The sequence below is a fragment of the Macrotis lagotis genome, chromosome 5 (genome assembly GCF_037893015.1).
Source record: "Macrotis lagotis isolate mMagLag1 chromosome 5, bilby.v1.9.chrom.fasta, whole genome shotgun sequence".
In the NCBI taxonomy this organism is placed as follows: Eukaryota; Metazoa; Chordata; class Mammalia; order Peramelemorphia; family Peramelidae; genus Macrotis; species Macrotis lagotis.
The window spans coordinates 223405138-223432244 of record NC_133662.1 but is presented as its reverse complement, the minus strand read 5'-3'; the positions used below and the strand labels follow the sequence as shown (position 1 = coordinate 223432244).

Genomic DNA, 27107 nt, shown 5'->3' with positions numbered 1-27107 from the left:
AGGCACCAAAGGTTTTGACATTTTGAATATCTAACTCATGTGCCTGAGAACCTCCCCTAATTGTACTAAAAGCAGGTTTCATTTTCCTGTGCCATGCTGACTCAAAATATTCAAGAGCATCCTCAAGGAAAAGTGGCAGTAAGCTGATTTTTTATACTTTTTTGTAGCTTAAGAAATAATGGCCAGAACTTTTCTGCTTTTATTGATCCCTCATATTCCTGCACATGTTGCCTCACTTTCCTATTTGGGAGATTTTTCTGCAGATTCATTGTCAGGAATTTGAATGGCTCAGTAAACTTGTTCAGAGCTTGGGAAGGGAGTGAGAGTACATTCAGTGAAATGAATTATTTGAATAGGCAACAATTTCCTAAATCTCTATACTATAAATTCAAGAGTCCAGATTAGTCATCTTGACCTTATTTTACTTAAAAATAATTATTCCATTGAAAGAAATAGTTATATAACAAGACCTTTTTTACATACAAGTACAAAAAAATGTCTACAGAGAAAAAGGCACAAGGAATTCCTGCTCTACCTAAGCTTTTTTAGAACAATAATGTATTAGGAAAAAAAAGTATTATACACCTTACAAAAGCTTCCAAGTGAGGGAAATGCAAAATACAAAAATAAATAATAACTTGGAATATTCACATATGTCCAGCAACAGAGGAAAATAAAATTCCTTAACAGCTAACTCCAACCCTTAAGTTTAAAGGTTCAGGAGCCACTCTGCTAATTAATAAGAGAAAAAGAAAGCCAAAGAATGTTGTCCAGATTTTGCCAAAAAGGAAAATAAAAGGCCCCACACAAGATTCCTTAGTTAACTTCCCCTCTTATGAGACAGATTCTCCCAATGTACTTCAGCAGTTCAAAGATTCCTTTATCATTTGGTATTTGAAAGTTCACAACACTCAACATTTTGAAGATGGACCATATGGGACAGATGAGAAAAATGAAAGCAGGGTGGTTCAAGATCACAGAGTTAGTCAGCAGCAGAGTGGAAGCTAGAGACCTGTACATGCTCTCAGTACCCGTACTGTTGTTCCTTCTATTTTGAGAGGCACAGTTAATGGGAAGGTGAAAACAGCTGTTTTACCTGACCCCAAGAACCTTTCTTAAGACTATAAGAACAGGGGCGGCTAGGTGGCGTAGTGGATAGAAAACAGCTCAGGTATTTGAGCTCTAAGTCAGTGTCAGAATCAGCTTCTCCCTCTTCTTCCTCTTCCGTTTCTTGTCTTCCAAATTGTTTGTGGCGTCAGAGAAAAATTCAACTTCACTCTTTTCCTCAAATTCCCTTTTGAGAAACTCAAGGCCTGCCATATTGAATCCAATCACATCCTGGAAAGAAATGCAAAGTTAAAAGAAGCTTAATTTGCTGGATGGCAAAACTAACCAATCCAACTCACCCTCACTTACTAAGAACTCTGTAGACTTGTGTGGTCTTCAGAGTTCCACAAGAGGAACTTTTATCCAATAGTGAATGTTAGTCACTACTCACAGATGCCCTGGGGCACCGGTACCTATTCACTATAACAATGTAAAAGCACTTACCCGTACTTCACTGACTTTTGAAATGGTTGTTTTCTTCAATTTCTCTATTACCGGTACAAGCATTTGGTTACTACTGATTTGCCCAAAGTGAATCCTACAAATAAGCAAAGAGTGATGCTTCAGAAAGTCAGGCTTATCTTATCCCCTTCCAAAACAAAGTGCTTCATCACTTAAAAATCTTAAAAATTCCCTGAAGCACAATGAAAAAATTGTTTATGAAGAAGTATGCTGTACATATTCATAAGTACATGAAAAGATGTCCACACATAGAAGAAACTTAACACAGATTTCAACCTCAACATGAAGCATTGAAGTGCCTTGACCATAGTCTTGACAAGTGGCTATCCAGTCACTAGGGGTCTCAGGTCCCCTCCTCCCCAACAAAAACTCATCAAAACAATGTATTGTGTTTGATCTCAGGCAGCAGGAAACAGACTTTCCTAACACAACCTAGCCCAACTTCTCTGGTCTCAATACATATTACTCTCTTCTCACTCTTCAATCCTGTCTAACTGGCCACCCTCACCCAGCACTCCATCCCACACCCAGCATTCCATCCCCTATCTCATGGCTCTTTGGTGGTTTGCCATGTTTGGATGATGTTCTCTCCTAAGTTCTATTTCAGAATACACCAATCACTTCCTTGAAGGTACATCCCAAGCAAAACCTCCAATGCCTAAGATTCTGCTGATCCTCCCAAATGCTAGTCCGTACCCTTCCAAATTCTCTGGTATTTATTCTGTATTTATTTTGGTGTTTGTCCATGGAAAACTCAAAGAGGAACAGATAGCTCCATTGTTTTTAACTTTGTATCTTTCTAACTCCTTGTCTGTCATTTAGGGAACAGGGGAAGGCTGATTCCTAAGAATTCTAAAAGGCAGAGGCAAACAGGGAGGGCATTCTGGAGAAGGAATGATGAGTCTGAAAAACACTAAAGCAGGTAGACTGGAAAGCTAAGTGCCTGAAGATTATTAATGTAAAATAAATCTGGAAAAACAGGCTGTGCTCACATTGTGAAGAATACATTAAATGTTAAGCTAGAGTTTGTGATTTTTGCAAGAGGGAAGAAAGCTTGGGATTCAGCAAGGGTATGTTAGTCAGACTTATGCTGTAGGAACATGATTATAGCAATTGTGTGGGGGACAAATTAGAGAACACATGTTGGGAAATCAATATAGAAGACACTGCAATAGACCTAGGGTAATGGCTGTAAGAAAGGTAGGCAGAGGTGAGAAATGCTCTTGGCAACTAATTGGATTTTAGGTGGAGAGAGAGAGAGAGACAGACAGACAATAGTCAAGTATGAATGGGAGGTTGTGAACCTGAGTGATTAACATCAATCAACAAGTATGTAATTAAAGATGGTAGTGAACTCAAAAGAAAGAGGGGAAGTTTAGAGAATGGGTGTTCTAGGGGCTGAAGAAAAGGAGTTCTAATTTGTACCTGCTGAGGTAACAATCCACCTGAAGATCTTCAGGTGATACGGGAATAAAGTATAGCAAAATAGATTAAAATAATTTTCATAAGTTTTGTCAGTTAGAAAAGGTATGCCAGAATTTCCAATGAAGACCTCAGCAAAGGAAAAAAAGGACATTCATATAGTGAAAATATGACCCAGTTACAAAAATTCCCAAAGTATCAAGTTAGGCCATAAAAATCCACTATGAATACTTATGATTAAGCATTTCCATAATTTATATCCTATCACTCCAAGTATGACTATTCTTATTTTTAAAATGAAGTCAATTCTAAGCACAGCAAAATAAGTTGTAAGCACACGTTTCATGGCATTTTTAGAGTGTCTAGAAATGTGAATGAAGGACTTAAGAATCTCTGGTCTTTCCCTGGGCAGTATGATGCTACCTTTGAACATCCCTACAGTATGGAGACCCTAGCAATCCTTGGAAAGGACATGTTACCTGAGGAGGAAGAAGAGGCACCGGCAGAGGAGTTCAATGTCAGAGCCCAGCTGGAAAAATTCATCAAAAAGCTTCAGAATGTCTGGCACATATGAGAAAGGTAGCACCAAGAGGGCCTCCTCCAACTCACTTCAACAACAAAAAGGAAAAGAAAAAGCATAAACACGGTTGTAGCGATGGTGATCAGAACAAAAGACAAACAGGGCAGCAATCAGCTGTCCTCGATGAGACCAACTATGATGCTTCTGGAGCAGCTCAAGTCTGTGATTTTATGCCTGTCAGTAACTTTCAGTTAGTAAGGATATCTTGTTTTCATTCATTTAGACATACATACTGACATACCTTCATACTCTCCCATAAAAATCTAGATGTCCACAATCACTGGGTCAAGACTCTTGTCTTAGATTGAGCACTAACATGCTAACGTTGCATGCTAGGCTTTCAAAAGGCTGCTGTGGGACATCAGATAAGATACTCAGAAAGATGTTTTGAAAACTAACTACTACTATCATGTCACTATTAATGCTTAAATTGCAAATTAGCAGTTGGTGCCTATGCAGACATGCTTCTCATGTACTAATCAATTAAGTTACTATTCATGGCCAAAGAGTCAACACCAGCACAATGAATAGTTTTCTTGAGTGCTAAAGTCCTGATGAAGAAACACCCATTGGGCACATCAGTTTGTTTACTAGGATCCTTCCTGATGCTCACCTATGGACTTCTGCATAGAATAGGTGCTGACTTACAAAGTAACAATTTTAAGAAGTTATGTTATGAACAAAATTCCCTGTCACCCACCTTGACTTGACTCCTTTAAATACTTCCAGTACATATGCAGAAGGCTGTAAATGAACATAAAGAGGATCAGTAGTCCTTTGGCTAATAAGTTTTTGACAAAAGTCCTCATTTTCTTCTGCTACCAAAGCTTCCCACGGGGGGTGGGGGGGGGTGTAGAAATTGGCATGACCCCAAAGATATCTGAGGATGCATCCAAATGAAATATTAAACAGAAATAACAGTATAATAATGACTGTGAGTACCCAGGAGTCCATAATGTCCAACAAATGTTTAGAAGCAGACATGAATCTAGATTTTTCAAGTCACAATGTTTTCTCCCTCAGACACAAAGCCCTTTTCCATCTTGGCCCTGAGAGGATATAATGCACTCCTCAGGAGTACAAAGGGGACTGGTGGAAGCCTTTAAACAGTACGCACTGAGATGTTTCCGTAAGCCAGTAAGATGGGGTTAACTGGAAGAGGAACCTGTGGAGAAAACAAGGTTAAATAGAATTATTCACCAGAGCCCTTTGCTAGATCAAAGTCCATACAGAAAGAAGACTTTGTAAAACTAAGATAGCACAGAAATAAATCTTGCTCAGCTATAGTGAGGGAAAAGGTGACAGCGACTTCTATAATGTATATGACCTACTAAAGTTGGGCTTATCAAAGGAAGACTTTACTCATCTCATACCAAAATTTCTCATTCTTACTTTCTTCATGAAACCAGACTTTCCTCCATTCATCCTCTCCCCTCTCAGTCTCTTCAGGTCATCTTCTTAATGTTTAAATTAGAAGCATTCCCCTACTACATTTACTTCCTCTCCACTGATCATATAGCAACAATCTCATCATAGGATCCACTGTCTCTACTCAAGAAACATATAAAGCTACTTCATGCAAAGAAAACAATGGCTCCCTACCTCTTTCTCTGCAGCTTTACAAATGGCTTCATGCTCTTTCATCTTTGCGGTCTCTTCTCGGTAGAGCACGATGGCCTCCATGATCCTCTCAGCCTGCACAGGACATACAAGAAAGAGGTTAACTAATTTCACTAAAATCAGAAGGTCTGATTTGAAGGGTTAAATCCAGACCCATGGTGATAACCAAATGAACATGACACAAGGGTCTCAAATCTGGGGGACCCTTTGATTAAGGAGAAGGGATCAGGCTACATTAACCAACATCTATAGCAAGGTAGCTGTCAGAAATGTTCATTCAGGAGAGATTGCTCTATGCTGTTGGCTATAATCAGAGTACCATCATCCTCATTCCATTCCTCTTCCACAGAAGCATCTTTTATTTGATAAATTGTGAAGCAGATTTGTAAAAAAGTTGGGAGCATACCAAGAAAATAAATACTATAAATATAAAATAAATTTCTATACTAACTTACCGCTTTGACAGTTTCAATAGTTTTCTTTCCAGGAAAGTAAGTGTCACCTTGAGCCTCTCCAGGAACCTGTATAAAGAAAAAAAAAAAAAGATAATTTAAGTTCTTGTCACAAAAGTGGCAAAAAATTTGATTATTTAATTTCTTCTAGAAGACCATTCCCCTCCTCATTAACAACAAATGGTTCTTTTTTTCAAATGTGATTTCTCACCCCCCCACAATTATTCGTTAAAACGATTTTTAATATTATTTTTTTTAAGGTTTTTGTAAGGCAAATGGGATTAAGCGGCTTGCCCAAAGCCACACAGCTAGGTGATTATAAAGTGTCTGAGACAGGATTTGAACCCAGGTACTCCTGACTCCAGGGCCGGTGCTTTATCCACTACGCCACCTAGCCGCCCCGATTTTTAATACTGTTTAAAATTTTTCCTCAATATCTAAAAGATTCAATTTTTTAAGTTGCTTTCAAATATTTCCCACTATCAGAAGTAAAATCAAATTCTCAACAATCTCCTGAAGTTTAAAAGGTAGTATTAGAATTATTCAAACTCTACATTTATACTATTCATACTAATTCTCATAATGCAGAAGAATTGTACAGTTTTCAAAGCTTACTCTTCACAAAAACCTGTATTCAGGCAATACAAATGACATTTCCATTTTGTAAATCAGAGAAGTAAGCCCCAGGGGTCACACAGGTGCAAGCACACAAGTGCTAACATACCAAAACAAACAGTCAAACTGAACAGTTAATCACTTGCAAGATACCATTTTAACTATTGCCATAGGCCTCTTTGTGGAAGATAATGACATAATAAATAATAAAATAAATACTATTACTTAGGGAAACAGCAATACCACATGCTCTAATCAACTGGTTTATGACTGAAAAAAATTGCAAAACAAGTTTGGAAATTTGTTACTTTAAAATACAATGTAATCCCTAATTCTAGTGGATAGAGAAAGCTTTACTCACTACTGGCTGGTCTTCTTTGGCCACACTCTCCTCATACTCTGCTTCCCTTTGCTGCCAAGATATGAAATATGAAGAAATTAATTTAAGTAATATGGATTAATAACAATAACAATAATAATAATAATAATAATAAATACTGCTTGTCTTTCATTTTCAAAGACCATGACAACAGGGAGGTGATGCCATGAAAACCACATGGATTAGATTTGAGTGAAGGGGGCTATGCTAAGTCATCAGCCTCACTTTCTCCTCCAGAGCTATCTGGGTCCAGTGGCCAAATATGGATCAGGACGACTGGAGATGGCCCTGGATGTGAGGTAATCAGGGTAAAATGACTTGCCCAAGGTCACACAGTAAGAGTCAAGTATCTGAGCCAGATTTGAACTCCCATCCTCCAAGGCCAGTGCTCTATCCATTGTGTCACCCAGCTGCCCAAATAGCATGGATTACCCTATGAAGTAGGCAATGAGAAGAGAACACACAAGTTCTTTATAAAAAGTGAAGTGAGCACTTAGCCCTTTGTCACTGGACAGATGGCCTCTAAATTTGGGTCACTCAGCACCAGCTCTAAACCTCTATGAGTTTTTCTCCCATTTAAGAGGCTACCACAATCTTTCAACTGGATTTCTTCTGGACATGCCCCATTATTGCTAAGATGCCGGAAACTGAAGCTGACAGTCTTACCATCTCCTGCTCTTCCTCTAAGATGAGCGGTTCTTTTGTTCTCTCCCACAGTCTGAGGGATTTGTCATGGGATGAAGATACAATATAGTCACCATTAGGACTAACAGCCAAGCACCATACCTCCTGGTGATGACCCTGAGGAAAATATGGAGGAGGCAAGTGGGGAAGTGCACCAGTCATCCCTCACCATTCACACAAAATACAGTGAGGAATCAAGGCTCAGGCTCAGAATCACTCTAAATTATGGCTTATATTATAGTTAGTTATAATTTGGTCAGCAAATTACCTCCAAGGTCTGGACATGTTCAAACCTATCTGCATCCCACTGTTTAATCTTGTGGTCTTTCCCAGCAGTGAAGAAGAGATGAGATTTGGGTACAAACTGAAGATACATGACACTGAAAATAAGATAAATATCCACATGTAAGGCCCCAAGATAATGAAAGAACTTTGAATAAAAAGTCTTCCAGATGTGAACAGCTAAAGCAACGAGTGGTTGTCCCCAGAAAAGCACAATGTCTATGTCACTGTTCCCATGAGGCTAAATGAATTTCTACAGACTATGCCCAGCATGAGGGGTGACTCAAAAAGTGATTCTGAAATTGCTTTTGTGTGAAAGTACCATCCACTTACCTGTCATCATGGGCAAAGAGGGATCGATGGCAATCCCCAAAGTCTAAGCCCCAGATTTTCACATTCCTATCTGCAGAACCAGTTGCTATAAGTGCCCCATCCTATGATGAAAGTTCAAAAATGGTATTGTTAGTATTAATTTCCATAGTACTACAAGATTTACAAAGCCCTTTTCCCATAACAACCTCGTGGGTTATGTTATTCAAGACTCCCTTTTAGAGAGTTCCTGATGTTCAGAGAGGGACAAGGTAGCTCAAAGTCATATCTTATATGAAGAAACCAATGAATCCCCTTAATTGACCATCATCTTAGGATGGTCATCCTCTGATTATAGACAACAGATGGTTTTCAGAACCTTTAAAGCTTTACTTACATAAGAGATGTCCATGCACAGAACAGGTAGTTTGTGTCCATATAAGGAGAGAAAAAACTGAGAAAGACAGACAGTAATTTAACTTAGATTTTCAAAAGACAAACACAATTTACCATCCTAAGATCTAAATGTAACATTCAATGCAATGCTTACTTTTTACCAATAACTAAATACCAACCCTAAGATTATGGTTTTAAACCCACTGCGTACCTAGCAGAGTGTTTTGCATAACAGCTTCTTCAATGTTTGTTCAATTGAATAAATAATTGAGACACCTAATAAAATCTGAAATCATTTTAGATCTTGTAAGTAGACCACCTTATGGTTAGCCATAATTCTAGGCAACACTGAAAAATTAACTGTGATAGCTCCAACCTGAGGCCACTAAATAAATAATTCGCCGACAAGACCTAATACCTGCTTATTGTAGAGTTAATTATAAAGTACATTCTCTCATCAGCTGTTCCTCCCCTCCCCCAACCTCCCAACTTCCTTCAAGTCCCTGCTAAAACCCTCTCCACTACAAGAAGTCTTTCCTGATCCTCCTCATTACTAGGGCCTTCTCTTTCTATCTAGTTTGTACACAATTATTTGCATGATGTTTCCACCATTAACCTGTGAGTTTCTTAACAGCAGGGGATGGGTTTTTTTGACTTTCTTCAAATCCCAATGCTAGTACATAGCATCAATTAATAGTGGTTTACTTGACAAATTGACTTGCTCTCTAGCATAGCTGGGGGACTTTGTTCTGATCTTAATGACATGACACAAGTACACTTTGCCTTTGGCAAGCCTACTTTATAACAAACCAAGTTCACAAAGTAGAGGAAATTTGAGTGATTCACTTAATCAATTTATGATTAAACAGAAATTTTGATCTCCATCTCATCCCCAAATAAAATTATTCAAATTAACAAATAATTGTTTTATAGATGAGCTTTTCCAGAAACCATAGCTATCAAACAGAGGAACACCTTCCACAAGGGGGAAGAAACAATTACTTGGTCTCTTGGTCACATAAGAGCTTCCTCAATGTTTGTTCAATTGAATAAATAATTGAGATACCTAAGAAAATGTGAAATCATTTAGAGCTTTTGCAGGCAGACCACCCTACAGTGGGCCATCGTCCTAAGCAACACTAAAACACAGTTCACACCACAGAATCAGAGGAAGTCTTCCCTTAAGTCTGTACCTTCAAAGTGTCAATATAGAAGATTTTCACTGTACAGTCCAGCAAAGACACAGCTAGCAGCTTCTGATTGGGGGAATAGCGCACACAGAGAACTTCCTCATCAAGTTGCAATATACGGGTCTGCTTCACAGAAAGCCTAGCACCATACAAGAAGAAAACAAATGACTTTGGTGATACCGTACATCTCTGAAATTTTTTAAATTATTTTTTAAAAATTAAAAAAATTATTTGAATACACACACACACACACACACACACACACACACACACACACACACAAAAACATGTTTGTGAATGGGCGTGTGTGTTCTTCTAGATCCTAGACCAGTACTCAGAACAATCTCACCTTTTCTGGGCACAATTTTCATCTTTCACCAACTCAAAATCCCAGAACTTGACAGACTTGTCAGCTCCACCAGTTACAAAGCCATGCTGAAAGACAAAGGACTAAAAATGACTGGAAGTCCAAGCATCTCTGAGCCTAGAAGGAAATTCAAAGCTGGCTCTAACATGGGATACCAAAGAGTGTCTTCCCATATGGAAACTATGGGAGGAAAAAACCTCCAGGATTCTCCTATGGACACAACTTGAGAAATTCCCTATAGTAACAGATGATTACTGGTGAAATGTCTTGGGGCACTGTGCTTTGAGAAAAAGAGACTCTTCAGGGAGTGTATTTAATCTTGTATAGAGAGGTTTCTCTTCAGCTACATTGCTCTCCCCGGTCTACCTCATCCATTCCAAATTTCTCTTTAACCAAAAAACACTAACAGAGAGAGAGAGAGAGAGAGGGGAACTTATAAATTACAGAAATTTACATTCTGCCACATATAATTTGACCCCAGGCAGAAGTTATTTTTGGTCTTAGTCTGAACAAAAAAGGTCACATATAAAGTTTAATTAAATGCAATAGGAATAATCTTAAAACAACACAAGAATTTACTGTCTTTCAAAATACTGGGTTTGCTTGACAACAATGCTTGCATTCCTCAAAACACTTTAAAAAATGCATTTCAATTTAAAACTACAAAGAAAACTAACCATTCTTTATCACACCTCATTTTTGCTCTCAAAATTGGATTAGGAGTTGATCACCCATCTTACTCACCAGATATGGCTCTGAATGATTTTTTGAAATTACCAAGTCACACTGAACCTCAAAATTCAAAGACTGGCCATTAATGACAACATTCCAAAGTATGTGCTGTCAGCAGTGACACCAATCCCATAGGAGCCCTACGATGTTCTGAACTGTCTAAGTATGACCGGATGAAGTCTATATAGCTTAATTATTTTGAAAAGGATGACACTAATTATGTGATCTGTGTTCTGGAACATTTGCTTTAAAAAAGTCATTATTATGTAGGAGTTTTTTGCCTTGATATCAGATAATCCTAGAGATAGGAACTCAGGAAATAAGAGGAAAATGATCTGTTATGCCGTTACCTGATCTGGAGAGAGTGAAAGTGACCATAAGGCACCATCATGGGCCTCAACTGTCTCCAGCAAATTTCCAGACGCCAAGTCATAAAGCTGCAGCTTCCCTGTCTAAAAAGATAAACAATGAATAATCTGGGATCCAGTAGCATTATTGATCACACAGCTCTTGGAATATACCAGACCAAGTAAATGAGAGGATTAAGAAACAGATCCCAAGTTCTAGTCATCAGCCTTCTTACTGGCATGCTGGATGACAACACTTTTATCTATATCCAGTTTCCCAAACTTGCTATCACAACTATCCTTTATATCTTCTCTTTGACAACTAAAATCCTACAAAATTTATTCTCTTACTCTTCACTCATTTCTCAACTGATTACAAGTTATCTTCCAATCTTATTACTAAACAGACTACTCTCAAATATGACCAATGAATGCTCTCAAATTTACCTAGCTGTACCATCTCACACTGCCCATCTACCTCCTGTGAGTCTTCTGCACTCACTTATTGTGAATAGAGTGGTTTGTTTCATTTCGTCTTCCTGTCCCCAGCACCACTACATGCCTGCACATCTTGTTTGGCTGACTGACTGGATGCTGAGGCAAAAGACAGAAACACCAACCTGCCTTACTAGAAAGAGCATTCAAGCTGAGTCATGAGAGATGAATCTAATTATGGCTCTAAGCAAATCATTTAACCTCAGTTAAATCTGTTTCTTATCTATAAAACAGGGATAATACCATTCCCTATTCACTTCATAGTGACTGTGAAGCTCAAATTCAGGTAACGTTACTCATGTTTTGCTTTAAAAGCTAAAATCACTTTATATAGTTTAACTTGATCCGTGCTACAGGCGTATAAGATCAGCATAACTGAACATTTGTCAGTTGCAATTCTTTCCACTAAACCAAAATGGGTTAAGTTGACCCTTGATTTCTTAAAGGATGACATTTCACAAAATGATCTGGAAAAGTTCAAGAAATCCAAAACAAAATCTTTGCTTACCTTTGTTCCTACGATCACCTGTCGATCTCCAGGAACAAATAATGAACAGAGAGCATATTCACAAGTCATTGTCCGAATACATTGCAACGTAGACCTATGAGAAGAAAGAAAAGTTCATAAGATCCGAGATTAGACAAAAGACCTTAGAGGTCACCTTTTCTAATTCCCAAAGTAAAGACAGAAACTTTTCTCCCTTACAAAGGAAGAATCACTCATCCCTACTAAATTCCGCTATCTTGATCTTGAGACTCTACAGCTTCAAGGAACCTCATATCCAAGCTCCATATTAGACCATTTCAACATGTGAGTTGGTCTAATAGTCTCAGCATTAAAATAAGGAAAGCCTTAGGGTTCAAACACACCTTTTTTTTTTTAAAATAAGACCTAGTACTCCACACAGAGTACAAAGGGATTCTGTGCTCTCGAGAAAGACCTTTTTTTGAGCTATCAAAGCAAGTTTTCCTATGTTGGATCCTATATAAGGAGCAGGATGGAGGGAACAGCAAAAGCAAAATTAGTTCGTGAATTATGATAACATTTAAGATGTTAATTTCTTAATAAAAAAGAAAAAAAATTATACATTTTCAAACACTCCAAGTGTCATAATAGATTCTTCACATTCATCTGGCTATTTCATCCTACAACATGGTACCAATGAAAAGTCAGTGATGACAGCCTGAGAGCAATCAAATTCCTCTTGATTTATGATCGGGTCATCACTTAAATTCTAATTGATACTGGTAATTCCTTCCTCACAAGTTCTAAGACTGAAATGATGTTACGTGTGCAAAATGTTTCACAAATTAGAGTCCATTATGTAGATATCATTACCAATAATATTTAATCATATAATTAATGATCATTAATAATTATTAGCCATGCTATTGTTGAAATAACAGAACATTGCTATTAATAATTGAAATTATTATAATTAGTAGAATTACAATGTTTATTAATATAATTAACACAAATTATACTGAATAAAATTCAAAAGTATATTACTCAGGGTCCAAATTTTATTTTAAAGGAATATTAAAAACTTGAGATTTAAAGATTATTTAATATAGAGTAAAAGCACAGTTCAACCTCTTTATAAACTCAGTTTCAAATTACAGTTAAAAAAAATGTCACCGCAAAAGAATTCCTAAGAATGCACCAAAAGTGCATTTAGGTGCTTGGGGAATCAATAAGTTTTTTTGTTTGCTTGGTTTTTTTAGTTTTTGCAAGGCTTGCCCAAGGCCACACAGCTAGGTAATTATTAAGTGTCTGAGGCCTGATTTGAACTCAGGTACTCCTGACACCAAGGCAGGTGCTCTATCCACTGCACCACCTAGCTGCCCCAATCAATAAGTTTTTAAAGTCAAATCACAGAACAAAGGAAAGAAAGCAGTTGCTAAGAAAAGCAGATTCCCAAACCTGTTCCATATCTTGACAGATTCAGCAGCTGCTGAAAGGACAGCAATATTGTCAGAACTAAATGACAAGGTCCGGACATCACTGCGGTGGCCCCCAATGGTGATCCTGGCTGTCCTGATGGGCTGGGGGGCAGGAGTGGATGGATTCAGTGTATACACTTCCACTAGGTTGTTTTGAAGCAGGAAGACAGCTTTCAATACTCCATGGGGAGAATGAATCAAGTCAAAGGACCTGTGTGGGATAAAATTAACATCAAAATGGGTTCCAACTATAACTTAGTCACATTTGAACACAAAAGATGTTCTTTTCTCAGTGTTCAAAATACTCTGACCAATGGTATATTCAACTGTAAATAATTTTCAAGATTAAGAAATGACGTGTCTGCACATTGTTGACAACGGCAATAATAATACAATTATTTTCCAAGGAACAACATTTAATAGCATGTTACCAATTTCCTTTTTTTTACTACAAAGGAGTACCACTGAATCTAAGCCACAATGAAGATAGTGTGATCAAAGCAAAGGATTTATTTTACAAAGAGTCACCTGACTAAATCAAAAATCACTTTCTATGCCTAGCTGGCAGGAAAAACACTTTGTTTTGGGATTCCCCCCCTCCCCTGGTTTGGTTTTTATGGGGGGGGGGGTGAGAAAGGAGAAGAAAAGCTCTGTTCAGCTCTGTATAATGACCAATTCAATTACTTTATTAATTAAGCATCTAGAATGTAGAATGCTAGCTGTTAGTATAAAAATAATACTTAGATAAGAAAGTCCCTGCCCTCATCAAACTTGAACTCTAGCAGTGAGGAAAAAACACACACGGATAATTAAAACAATACATGATAAATGTGTTAGATATAAAACCAAAATTCTCTGCAAGAGATGCAGGGAGAATATAATATAAAATTACTGGGATTAAGGTAAATCTCATGGAGAATGCTGCAGCAGGGAAGCTAGAATATGACTAGCAAGGACACCTTCACTCATTTGAATCAAATGAAAATGTAATTGCAAAGATCCATTATGAGAGTTAATATCACATTCACTTACTTGATTTTCGCTGAAGCTTTGATGTTAGCTACCCGCTGGATCTCATCTTGCAGAGACATACTGACTTCAAGATTCTCTTGCTCACCAGAATTTAATCTAGGAAAAAAAAATAAAAGTATCTTAAAATGTTTCTTAATAAATGTCTTAACTTCTTCACTTAAAATAAACTGACTTCTACATTTCTTAGTTTCCTTCCATTGAAAGAATGCCAATCTAAGATAATCACACCAGAAAAAAAGTGCTTTTATTCATTTTTAAAAAAATTTTTTTTGCAAGGCAATGGGGTTTAAGTGGCTTGCCCAAGGCCACACAGCTATGTAATTATTGAGTGTCTGAGACTGGATTTGAACTCAGGTCCTCCTGACTCCAGGGCCAGTGCTCTATCCACTGCACCACCTAGCCACCCTGCTTTTATTCATTCTTAAGAATTTCTTCTGAACTCAGGGAAATGTTAACATTTGCTCATGCATATAAACCATGCCAGAAATGAGTGGGAATAGTTCTTGTGTATCCACCCTGTTTACAATGGGGGAAAAAAAGAAAGAATATGAGCATTAAAGCAGACAGATCAAATTAAATGATTTCTCAAGGAAATGAAACATCCTAACAAGTTTTCTAAGGAAAGTAATTTAATGCAATGGCTTGCTAGAGCAGTTTAATTATTATTGTACAGGGTCCAGCAGGAACTTCAAAAATCCATTAAGAGTAAGATTTTGCATAATGGGTACTGGGTGAGGGATGAAGAGAATTTGGAACTAAAATATTTTTTTAATTTTTAAATAAAAAAAGAGAAAAAGAATTGAGTTGTTACAGAAAGCCAATTAGAAACTATTTGCTTAATACTTTCAAAAACTTGTATGCAAGATTGCATTGTCCCATTAGCCTCAGGAACCTAAATTATGTGTTGTTATCTTACCTGCTTCTAGGGAGTAACATTTGACACCTTTCCTGTCCCTTATGGAAAATTTATTGCCCAGTAAAAACTTAGCAATTCATAAGTTGGACTTCAGATAAAGGTAATATCATTTATTCATAATTTATTATTTGAGAAATTATGATGACAGCTTAGTTCTTGCCACTAATTATTGCCCTTAAAAGGGGGAGGTGAGGGAATCTCATTCCTCTACATGAAATTTCAGTTTTTCCATCAATAAAATATAGATGCTGCCACACATTCATAATTGAAAAGCTGACAGAACTTACTTAGCTTTTTTCCTGGCTTTCTTAATTTTCTTATCCATTTTCTTCCGAATTTCCTCTTTGGAAAGAATACAAAACACTTCCAGAATGGAATCAGTTCCCTACAAGAGGCAAACAGATTGATATTCATTCAAAAACTAGGAAAGAATATTGAAGTCTACTCGATCCATTAGATCGAGCTGAAATATGATAGCAAAGATACTGGACTGGGACTCAGATGAACTGGATTCAAATCCTGGCTCTGCTGCACACTCTAGTGTAATTTGGGGCCAAAACATTCCATGTCTGAGGCCTCCATTTCTCTATTTCCTTATCTTTTAAGTGAGGGGACTGGATTGAATGATATTTCCACTTATGGTCATTTTAAACTCCTTAGATTTGAAGCAATAAAAGGCATAGTTAAATGGTGCTACCAAATCACATGCATACAGACAGTTCTCACTTTTGCAGGCTTCTTTGTAAAGCAATTTTTGCATCATGTGAACTTGTCCATAAATGGCAAGAAACAAAGGAAGAATGGAGGGTCTCCTCTGGAGGGAGGTGATCACAACACAGTTCAAGGACATGTGGAGACCAGGAACAAAGAAAAGAGAGCAGGAGAAGGAATACATTTGGGGGGGGGGGGGGGGTTGGCAGTAGACACTCAGTACCCAAGTACAGACAGGTAGAGCAGGACATGTAGGCAGGTGGGAGGAGCAGTGTCAAAGTCTCCTCTCTTAGTTCCAGAGGTCTCAGAACACATACACATCCCCGAGGGTGTGTGTGTGTGTGTGTGTGTGTGTGTGTGTGTGTGTGTGTGTGTGTGTGTGTGTGTGTGTCTTCGTTCCTGCAGTAATAACACAAGGGGCACAAGCAGCAAACAACTGTACAGTATAGTATGGTTAGGTTGCATAGGTGTTTTCTTGGGAATGTGGATTGCTTTTAGAATTTCTTACACAAACTCATACTTATACAACATGAATTTACATAAAGCAAGTCTGTATATAGAGGATAGGTTGAGTAAAGGATCAATGAAAAGATGATTCATTTATTTCCTATAGCTTCTTAGAACTCTAAACCTATGATTCTTTATAAGATCCTATAAAATCTTTCTGCCTCAGTTAACTTATCTATAAAACAGGGATACATTTTAAATAATAACAACCACGTAGGGATCTAATAACAAAGCAGGGACTTTAAGGTTTAAATGTCTAGACAATATTCTGAAATGCCTTAACAGGATCCACAAAAAAATGTCATTTCACATTTTATAAAAAAGTTTTCTATTCCCCACGATGTTTATTACTTACATGACAAGCAAGAATCCTGCCTGTTCGGTCAACAGCAAGATTTACAACTCGGTCTCTTCCTTCCCGCATTATAGAACCAACTTTGCTACATGAAAGAATACGCTATGGAAAGAAGCAAGAGAAGAGACAGTGGTGAAAGGAAGACTCTGCTACATCTTTAGGAAGAATAACAGAAGAGTGGGATTTAGAAGGATGACTGGAATTCTCTGACTAATGTACAGCACACATACATCCCCAAACTCTGCAGTCCTTCCTTCTTTAAGCCAAAGTCCCAGGAAAGAGATAATTTTTAAGAATGAAAGATTACATCCTCAGGGTCTTCATCTGCTTCGGGATCCTCAATCGCTGTTCCTAGATTCCCCTGCATTCCAAGAGAAGATCCTCTGCTCTTCTTTGAGTGGGGTTCGTCAAGGTCTTTCATCTATTCAAGCACACAGAAAAAAAAAGAGGAGAGATTGCCATCTTTGTCCTGATGACATGGAACATAACCATCCTTAAAGCTGGTCAGAGAATATTGGCAGCGTGTATTCTCCATGGTCTGAACCATTCTAATAAATCTGGTTTGGAGAGCACTGACTACTCTGCCATCAGGGAATACAAGCATCACCATCAACTGTGACTCTGAAGCCTCTACACTAACTACCTAGGCTTTGCTCTATCTCCCCCTGAACCAAAGGAGGGGGACCCTCTCACACTGAACTATATGTTAATCCTAGCACCTCAACTGAATGATCCAATAGAACAAGGTTTCCAAAAGAAGAATGTAAATGAGAAACCTACAAGAACGTCACCTCAATTTAATTCAACAGGACTTTATTAAGTGTCCAAGATGTGCTAGGGATAGCAAAAATTAGGCAGTTCGTGTCCTCAAGGAACTTGGGGGAGGACAAGGGCAACAGGAAAGCCTCAGGTATGGACTTAGGCACTTCATAATACCCTACACTCAGATGCTGACTTAATTTTCTTTCTCGGGGCAGATAAGATAGGAAGGTGAGACTTTGGTCTTTGAAGAGAAACATAAGTCTTCAAAACACTATGAATCTGATTATTTCCATGAGGAAGATGTGGTCAAATAATCACCTCCTCTAGATATGTGATGTCCCAAGCCCTGAGCTCACTGTCAGCAGCTCCACTGATAAGGCGCTTCTCTTCAGACACCAGCACCAGTCCCCAAACCTGAAGAGAACAAAAGACACAAAAAACACGACTTTTAAGAAGTTCCATTTGTTAAGATGGCTCATCTTGGTATAGGTATTTTCACAGTGAATTTTCTTAGCTTTTTTGTGTTTTGAATAGGAGCCCTTTCAGAGCATAGTTTAAAGTAAATTTACTCCTTTCTAGGGGAGAAGAGACCAATCTACTAACTTTGGAAGTCTACTGGAAAGAGAATAATTGGGGGCCCCATGTTACTGGTTCTGCCACCTGTGCGACCTGGGCCACAGTACAGCTCTGAGGGCTTCAATGACTTCTTGCACAAAATATGACAGCTAGAATTCATGATTTCTAAAATAATCCATTCCAATACCCTATGGTCTTTATAGGAAGTTTTTTCAGCCCCAGAATCAATCAACAGATATTTATTATCTGGGTCAGGTGCTGAAGTAAATGGTTTGTCTTGGCAAGGAGAAGGGTCATTTCATTATCAGAGAATGAAAGGAAAAGGAGGAGAGAATAGAGGAACATGTCAAGGAGTTCTGAAATGAAAAGAATGGGAGAAGAGGGAACCCATATCAAATGATCTCCATTTTTTTGGTGAAGTGCTAGGCAAAGTCTTCAGCTTTTTTCAGGGGGTGAAGTTGGTACAAGGGCTTGATTAGGGCAATTAAGTTTGGAAAAGTTCCTGTGGTGAGTGAGGTAGTGAATCCATTAGAAAGGAATTAAAAAGACTGACTTAGTGAGGTTCTAGCTGAGGCTGGATAACGTAAACTAGTAACATACCTAGTAAGTAGATACAGGAGAATCACCTGCCTGAATCACCTCCCTAGCATAAAGGCAGAAGCTGAGAGGAGAATAAGGCATCGCCCATTTCTCCTTGAGAAATGAGGAAAATTACCCTAATTTTGACTGGAAGGAAAAAAATTCTCACTGGTTTCACATTCCTAAAATGTGACTTACTGTCAGTCTTAACAGATGCTCTTCCTTTGCTTCCCTCACAATACATTGCCCACAGAACAAATGTTCAGCTTCCAGACTTCCCACAAAAGTTATGATAATGGGGAAGAGGTGATGGCTCCAAAGACTCAAGTTCTTTTTTTCCCTCCATTTCTTTGGCCAACCTTTACCAAATCCACCTTAGGGGGAAGCCTCTGAGGAGGAGATATAGGTATAGAGAACATGAACCCTGTTCTCACGAGGAAGCCAGCGAGCAATGATACAAAGACTTAACCCGATCTGACTCAGGTCACTCTTCCCCAATGCCCAAATGACTTGTCTTCACACTGCAGTTACCTCAGTTCGGTGGCCAACCATTGTTTTGAAGCAATGCTGTGTATCCAGGTCCCACCATTTCACCACAGTGTCTTTGCCACTGAAAATAAAAAGAGAAAGATCATTTACACAACAATGTCACACTAACTGGAAAATCAATGACCCACTATTGTTTTACAAAGAATCAACCTACAGCAGCCCAGGTACAATCCAGTAATAGCATAAGGAACCTAAAATTAAAAATGATCTGAAGCTATGGCCAAAAACATGGAAAAAGAAAGGTCCTTAAAAAAAGTTTCTTAAAAGGAAATCTTAGAATACTATATTCTAAAAGGTAAAATCTAAATTACCCTGCAAAAGTGAATATATATTACATGGAGGAAAAAGGGTCTTTAATGGAATAAAGGATTTTCAAGCATTTCTGATGGAAAGACCAGAGCTCAATAAGAACTGAAATAAAATATGAATTCAAAGAATTCAAAGAAACCTAGGAAGATAAATTGACTCAAGCAATTAGAACAAACTGTAGGATGATGTAGTACTAGCACTCAAATAGAGGGAAAAGAAACAATTGTTCTTTTGGAACCTCAATGTCCTTAAAAAGAATTTAAAAACAACAAAAAAGTAGCTCCTGTTCTGAGAATCTGAAGAGAAAGAAAAGGAAGGTATAGCGAGGAGGAAGGGGGTAGTACTTGCTATTTAATGTAATCTACGTACACTAGAAAAAATTTATATAAAGAAGGGGTGATTGGGCATCAGATGATCCCATTATCTGAAAAGAATTAAGGAGTGTTGAACACACACACACACACACACACGCACACACAACGCACACAAAAACACATAGAATACATTAAACTCTAAAGGTAAACCATTTTAGATATGGAGATGAGGCCTAAGAGGAAGAATATCAGGAAGGAAAGAAAATATTTGTAAGCTAAACAAATTTCCTGACACTGAGGGAGAAATTAAAAGGGGAAAAAGAAAAAAGAAAAACAAAGAACTAGAATCTAGGGGAGTATTATCTCCTAGACAACTAAGAAATGATTGAAGAAACAATGATAAAAGAAGGTAACAGGACCTATATATAAGAAAATACTAATAGCAGCTCTATTTGTGGTGGCAATGAGTTGGGAAATGAGGGTATGCTCCTCAATCTGGGACAAGTTATGCACATGACCGCAATGGAATAATATTGTGCTTTAAGAAATGATGAGGGGGTGGTTTCAGAAAACATGGCAAGACATATAAAGAGGTGATGGATACAAGATGCAGAAATACATATACATTTTTAGATTTGAGTACTTCAGGGATTCATTTTGTTAGACCATACATATTTGTTACAATAGGGATTGTCCCTTCTTCCTTTTTCTCAGTTTTTAATTGAGAGATGGAGAAGGGAGAGCAAAAGGAAATATGAGTCCTAAAAAAAGAAAGCCAGCACAATTTTTTCAAATGTACAGAAGGAAGGCAATTTAAAAGTAACATGCAGAATTTATAAATGCAAGAATATATATATATATATATGCGCATATATACAGCTATGAATGTAGTATTAAATGAAGGCTCATAGTTCCATGTAGCATCTTTATCCTGTTCTGTTATGTGTATGGAAATGATTTATGTTCTTTCAGTTCACAATTAATTTTTTTCTTTGATGATATTAAAGATGCATTACACCATCTAATTTGCTACTATACCCTATCAGAATGTGAGCTCCTTTGGAGCAAGAACTATTTTGTCTCATTTTTCTATTTGCATCTCATTACTTAGTATAATTCTTTTTACAAACTAAGTCAATTTTTACTTTTACAAAATAAGCCAATAATTGTTTTCTTTCATTAATTCATTTGTTCATTCATTCAATTCCAAGTGGTCCCTGTGAAAGAGAAGTGAGGAAGATCTAGTAGGTTACCAATTAGGTTATTACCTGGTAATCAGCAGGTTTTTCTCCCGTAGGAACAATGTCTGTGTGACAGCATCTTTATGTCCCTTCAGACGGTAGAGACCGCTCTCATTGATTACATCCCAAACAATAACATCGGTATCCTTTCAAGAAAACAGATTTGGCAAAAATAAGAACATGTCATACAGCAAGACACCAATCATACCTTCACTGTTGTTCTTATCTAATCTAGGCTTGAGTAACCTGTTTTTCTAATGCTGTGCAAAGCTACCTTGGAAGGTTTAAAAGAATCTAAATCTGGGGAACTAACTTCCAAATCTTACTTCCAAACTCACTTCCAAATCCTAATCCCCCCTCAGGCAACTGAAGTTTCATACCACTGAGAGTGCAAAGCTTTCCAGTTATAAAAAAAAATCTGTTTGAATACATTACCCTATCTTTATTTTATCAAAGGTTGAGGACATGCCCCGAATCTTCCTTCACAATTCCTACCTTGGAGCCAGACACTAGTCTTCCCCCAAGTTGATCATAATTTAGGGCAGTGACAGCTGCCTTATGTCCATTGAAGGTTACATTCCCTTCACCACTCAGAAGACTGAAGATGTGAATAGATCCATCCTCATAGCCAACAGATAAATGTAATCCATCTGGTGAGGGACATAAACAGGTAACTTCATGTTTAAGTCCCTGAAGAATAAGAATCTGAAATCACAAAAAACAAGAACACTGAAACATGAGCTATGTAGGAGCTAAGATTTTCTTTCTGGCAAAGGCAGGGATATATTTGTACACTTTAACATTATTTCTTCAAATTATGTTTAAAAATAGAAATTATACGTTGGGTCTTTTGGGACAGAAATTACAAAAATAAGTAAGGTGACTCATCAAAACAACAAAGTAAGTCTGCTAGGTATGAAGAATGAACCATCAAATTTTAACTTAATGCAAATGCTAGCAAAAACATTTTGATTTTGGGTAATTAAGGGTTAAAAGTATAACCTAATACAATATTCAAAAGACCCAATTTTCAGGCCATCAGAATATTTCCACATTCTATCTGAAAGGGAATTAGTTTCTTAGGACATCTCAAGTACTTAACTGAGGAAAGATGAAGGATTATATAAACCAATCATTCTTTTTTTTTTAGGTTTTTTTTGCAAGGCAATGGGGTTAAGTGGCTTGCCCAAGGCCACACAGCTAGGTAATTATTAAGTATCTGAAGCTGGATTTGAACTTGGGTACTCCTGACTCCAGGTCCAGTGCTCTATCTACTGCTCCACCTAGCCGCCCCTCAATCATTCTTTCGGGCTTTCTTCTCTCCTTAAAAAGGGAATCAAAAACTCTTCCAAAGCTTATCTATTCTTTTTCTTCTTCAACATAAGAAGACATTTTTGCTTTAAACCTACAATTTGCTGATAAGATGTAAGAAGTAGAAAGTTAAGGCCGAGGAGTACAAAAGCAGAGCTGAGAGACAAAGCAAAAGGACACCAGATAAATTTGTTCTGGGCACCCCAAAGATACTGAGGAGGAGTCCCTGGGATTGTGGTAATATTAGCGCCCATGGTTTAGACTTGATGTAAACTGATTGTTCCCAAAGAGAGAGAGAGGATCCCTGTTACATGAGGGTGGGTGAAGTCAGAGATAGCTTGCCCTCTAGCATCTCTCTCCTATTTAATCTAATATAAATGGAAAAGTCATTAGTGGATAGCTACTTTACCTTCTCTCCTTTCCGTATATCCCAGATGAAGACATGCTCACAGGCTGGCACTGCCACATAGCGCCCCTTCTCACCACGCAGAGTTACAAAGACAATGTTGCCCTTCTGGCTGCCAATCAAGCCAAAGACAGCACTGGCAGCATAACGCAGGTACTGCTTGGTGAGTCCCATGGTACACCATTTAATTCCACAGAAAGCAAACCTTCTGAAAGCAAATAAATAATTTAATTCTTTTGGATCCCTGTGCTGTTAGATAGTTACTGATTAGCCAAAAAAGTTAACAATAGAAAGCATGTAGTTGCCTTTTATATTAAATTACACTAAATTACTTCTTTTAACACAAAGTTATCCACATTATTCATCTTTGGTCTTCATTTTCTATTCACTCTTGACTAACACTGCTCTAACTTCAAACTAGTGATAGCATATTTTGTGCACCTAAATCAGATCTGTGACATTCAAGTCTCAACATACTGAATAATTTAGTCATACTTCTGCCCAGTTAGATATTAGTTATGCTGAATTTTGCTTATTTTATTTTTTCCACTCAAGATTGAGTTCTGGGAGCTTTTCCATCTTTCCATTTTCCTCCCCTGGTGTCTGCATTCATTCCCATGGTTTTGCTATTACCACAGTTTAAATGGTTCTCACATTTCTCTACAGGGGCAATTTTCTATCTACATTTCTTTAGCTATCACTGAGGGACCTTTATTGTTATTTCAAACTCATTTTGTTCAAAATCAAACTAATCCTATTCCTTAAAATCCTATCCCTCTATCAATTTCTATTATAGTCCCTATTAGCCTCCCAATCACTCTGGCAAAAAACTTTAAAGTCATTTGTAGCTCTTCCCATCCTCTTATTCCCTGGATCCAATTCATGCCCTAGGTTTGAATCTCAACTGTCACTGGAATTCCTAAAAAGTCTGGTCTTCTGCTCTTCTCTCCGTACACCTTCCTTCTAGGAACTCCTTCAATCAGGATTGAAATTTAGAGGGTAGTTCAAAGAAGACTCTATTGCTATCTTTTGTACCTATTCTTTATTTACTTTTACTAACTTTCTCATTCTAAATTGACAACAGTTTCCTGGCTAGCTTCCCAGATTCCTGGTTCTCCCAGCAGCAATCCAACAGTTAGGACTAACAATACTTCCTAAATACTACACTTTTCATCCCAGCAAGCCCAGAGGGGTAAACATTCAATGATTGCAAGCTTTCTCTGTCTGACTTTAAATAGAATCAGTAAAATAACCCCAACTCAAATAATCAAGGTAATTTTACCCCAACTCCTTCTCAATGCATACCTTCACTTATGCTTAGATTTTCTCATATTCCTTTGATTCTGACATCTTTCATTCTTGTCTGTGTCCTAATTCAAATGAAGCCTCCTTTAAAAAGAGTTTCTTCTTTGCTCTCCACTCACTCTCAAAACCCAGGTTCCATTCCACCTCTTCTATGAAATTTTTCTTGCATTATATTCTGAAGCACAAAATTCAGTCCTGTACAGACACCCCGGTACAGTGGAAAGACTATATATGCATATAGTCAGAAAACCTACTAGCCTATCGCTGATGCTCACTACCTGTGTGAACCTCAACAGTTACTTAACTTTCCCAATCTGTAAAACTAAGGGAAGCTAGTTCTTATACCACACACCAAAATAAGCTATACAAGATGAGATCATAAACAAATGAAAGGAGCAAGGAAAAAAGTATCTTAAGGACCTATGGACAAGGGAAGAGGTCATGACTAAATAAATTCTAGAGGATTACACAAAATGGACAACTTTGATTATAAAAAGTTAAAAAATTCTTGCACAAAAAAATCTATGTAGTCAAGGATTAGAAGGTAAACAGGTAACTGGGGAAAAGTACTTGTAATAAATTTCTGACAAAAGGTTTTGATGATAAAAGATCTCAATTCTAAGGCAGAAGAAGAACCATTCCCCAAGCTCTAAATGGTCTAAGGATTAATAGGCAGTTTTCAAAGGAAGAAATCCAAACTTTCACCAATCATTTGAAAAAGTGGTCTAAATTGCTAATAATTAGAAAAATGCAAATTAAAGTAACTTGGAGGTTTCATCTCATAATTATTATTAAGAAGAGGAAAAATGACAAATGTTGGAGAAAGAGTTGGAGGAACTCCTGTGAAGCTGTGACCTGATCTAGTCATTTTGGAAAGCAATTGGGAATTATACTTTAAAAGTTACCAAAGAGGGGCAGCTAGGCAGCACAGTAGATAAGAGCACAGGCCCAGGAGTCAGGAGTACCTGAGTTGAAATCTGGCCTCAGACACTTAATAATTAATTAATTACCTAGTTGCCTGGCCTTGGGCAAGCCACTTAACCCCATTGCCTTGCAAAAGAAACTAATAAACAAACAAACAAACAAATAAATAAACAAATAAGAGTTACCAAAGTATCCAAACCCTTAGACCCACCTAATATACCACCACATGGTCTAAGTCCTGCTAGGTGGTACAGTGAATAGAGCACTGGCCTTAGAGTAAAGAGGACAGGAGTTTGAATCTGGTCTCAGACACTTGCCATCTACTAACTGTATGACCTTGGGCAAGTCACTTAACTTTGTCTCCCATCTAGGGCCATCTCCAGTTGTCCTGGTCACTGGATCCTGAGGCTGGTGACTTAGCACAGCAGCCCCTCACTGAAATCTAATTCATGTACTAGTTGTAGCATTACCTCTGTGATGTTGTGGTCTTCTTCCAACATGAAGGACAAACATTATTACTACAAGGTCTATGCCCCAAAGAAATAAATAAGGAAAAAGAACTATGCATGTTAAAATATTTGTAACAGTTCTTTTATTAAGGGTTCAAAATTGAAAACTAGCTGAAAGTGCCCAATTAAGTTTCCAAAGTGTGCAAATCCTTTGACCTACCTATACAGGTCTAGGCCCTAAAGAAATAAAAGAGTTGGAAAAGATTTATGGATATGAAAACATTTTTTCTTTTTTTTAGGTTTTTGCAAGGCAATAGAGTTAAGTGACTTCCCAAGGCCACACAGCTAGGTAAATTATTAAGTGTCTGAGGCCGGATTTGAACTCAGATCCTCCTGACTCCAGAGCCCAGACTGTGCTCCATCCACTCTACCACCTAGCCGCCCCATATGAAAATATTTTTGGCAGTTCTTTTAGTCATGGCCCAAATTTGAAAACTAAGGGAAAGTGCCCATTGTAAAATGGGTTGTGATCTATACATCTAATAAAATATGATGAAATGATGAAATGAACAATTTTAGAGGACACCGTGGAGTTTATGAACTGAAAGCAAAGCAAAATCATCTGAAATAAACAATTTATACAATTATAATGTTACAGAGAAATGCCATTTTGAAAGACTTGAAAAATTAAGGTGAAACAGGCCAATCACCCTTTGAGTTGATGAATTTAAAGTGAAGACGTGTTTTGGACATGGTTCCTATGGAATTTAGCTTGCTGATGGATAAAGATAACAACTGGGGGATGTCTAGTTGCTTTTTTTGTTGTTGTTTTTGCGAGGCAATGGGGCTACGTGGCTTGCCCAAGGCCACACAGCTAGGTAAACATTAAATGTCTGAGGTCGGATTCGAACCCAGGTCCTCCTGACTCCAGGGCCGGCGCCACCTAGCCACCCCAGCTGCTCTTTTTAAAGCCTGTTTTTTAAAGATTTGCTCAATGAAGAGTACTGGATGGGATTAATGAAAAAGCACGGCCTTGAGAAATAAAATACCGCTCTAGCTGGGTGTGCCCGGCCTCGTCTCCCTCAGTCTTCATGCGCTTGAAACAACATAAAACGTACGGAAGACACACAAGTCCCCTAATGCAGGCGGCCCAGGTCTTCACAATTCAGTTCCCGCCAACCATCCCCAAAGGTCCGACAAGGTGCCAGGGCGCTGGGCTCGGACTGGCGTGGGGGAGGGGTCCATGCCCGCGCCCCAGGGGAGCCGCCGCAGGGGGGTGCGGGGCCGCAAGGGCGGCTGACGGAGAGGACGGGGAGGGTGTGAGAAGAAAATGCCCCAAACTGCCCCAGAGTCCACTCACCCGTCCGGGGCACAGCGAGATGCACCACAGAGGCCGCCACGCGGGTCGCCGGGGGTTTGGCCGCGGCCGGTCCCGCCCCCTCCGGCGCCGCTTCCGCCGCATCCGAGTCCGGCCGGAC

The 27107-nt window shown here is 38.2% G+C and overlaps 1 protein-coding gene across 2 annotated transcripts; it reads right to left on the bottom strand.

Moving 5' to 3' along the window:
* Positions 1-859: 859 nt before the first annotated feature.
* On the bottom strand, positions 860-27092 carry WDR3 (WD repeat domain 3). 2 transcript variants are annotated; one of them, XM_074188558.1, is made up of 27 exons: positions 26990-27092; positions 22955-23159; positions 21730-21939; positions 21262-21380; positions 19353-19431; positions 17985-18080; positions 17212-17325; positions 16905-17006; positions 15619-15716; positions 14416-14511; positions 13364-13594; positions 11948-12041; positions 10948-11049; positions 9848-9933; positions 9502-9637; positions 8310-8366; positions 7937-8037; positions 7590-7701; positions 7304-7438; positions 6620-6670; positions 5647-5712; positions 5174-5266; positions 4689-4736; positions 4272-4315; positions 3471-3599; positions 1552-1645; positions 860-1338 (listed from the first exon to the last, which is right to left on the bottom strand). In XM_074188558.1, exons 2-27 carry the CDS (start codon positions 23123-23125, stop codon positions 1183-1185), a joined length of 2820 nt encoding a protein of 939 aa, XP_074044659.1. In that variant the 5' UTR covers positions 23126-23159; positions 26990-27092; the 3' UTR covers positions 860-1182. The 2 variants fall into 2 exon arrangements, with proteins under 2 accessions (XP_074044659.1, XP_074044660.1); XM_074188559.1 differs by having other exon boundaries at positions 22955-23156; positions 26990-27051.
* Positions 27093-27107: the final 15 nt, after the last annotated feature.

Excerpts from the sequence above, each read along its gene's own strand:
- WDR3 (XM_074188558.1), bottom strand. The coding sequence starts at position 23,125 with ATGGGACTCACCAAGCAGTACCTGCGTTATGCTGCCAGTGCTGTCTTT. Across the intron at positions 11,050-11,947 it reads AGGTGATCGTAGGAACAAAG|ACAGGGAAGCTGCAGCTTTA; the intron begins GTAAGCAAAGAT and ends TTATCTTTTTAG. Across the intron at positions 9,934-10,947 it reads TTTCACTCTCTCCAGATCAG|CATGGCTTTGTAACTGGTGG; the intron begins GTAACGGCATAA and ends TTTGTCTTTCAG.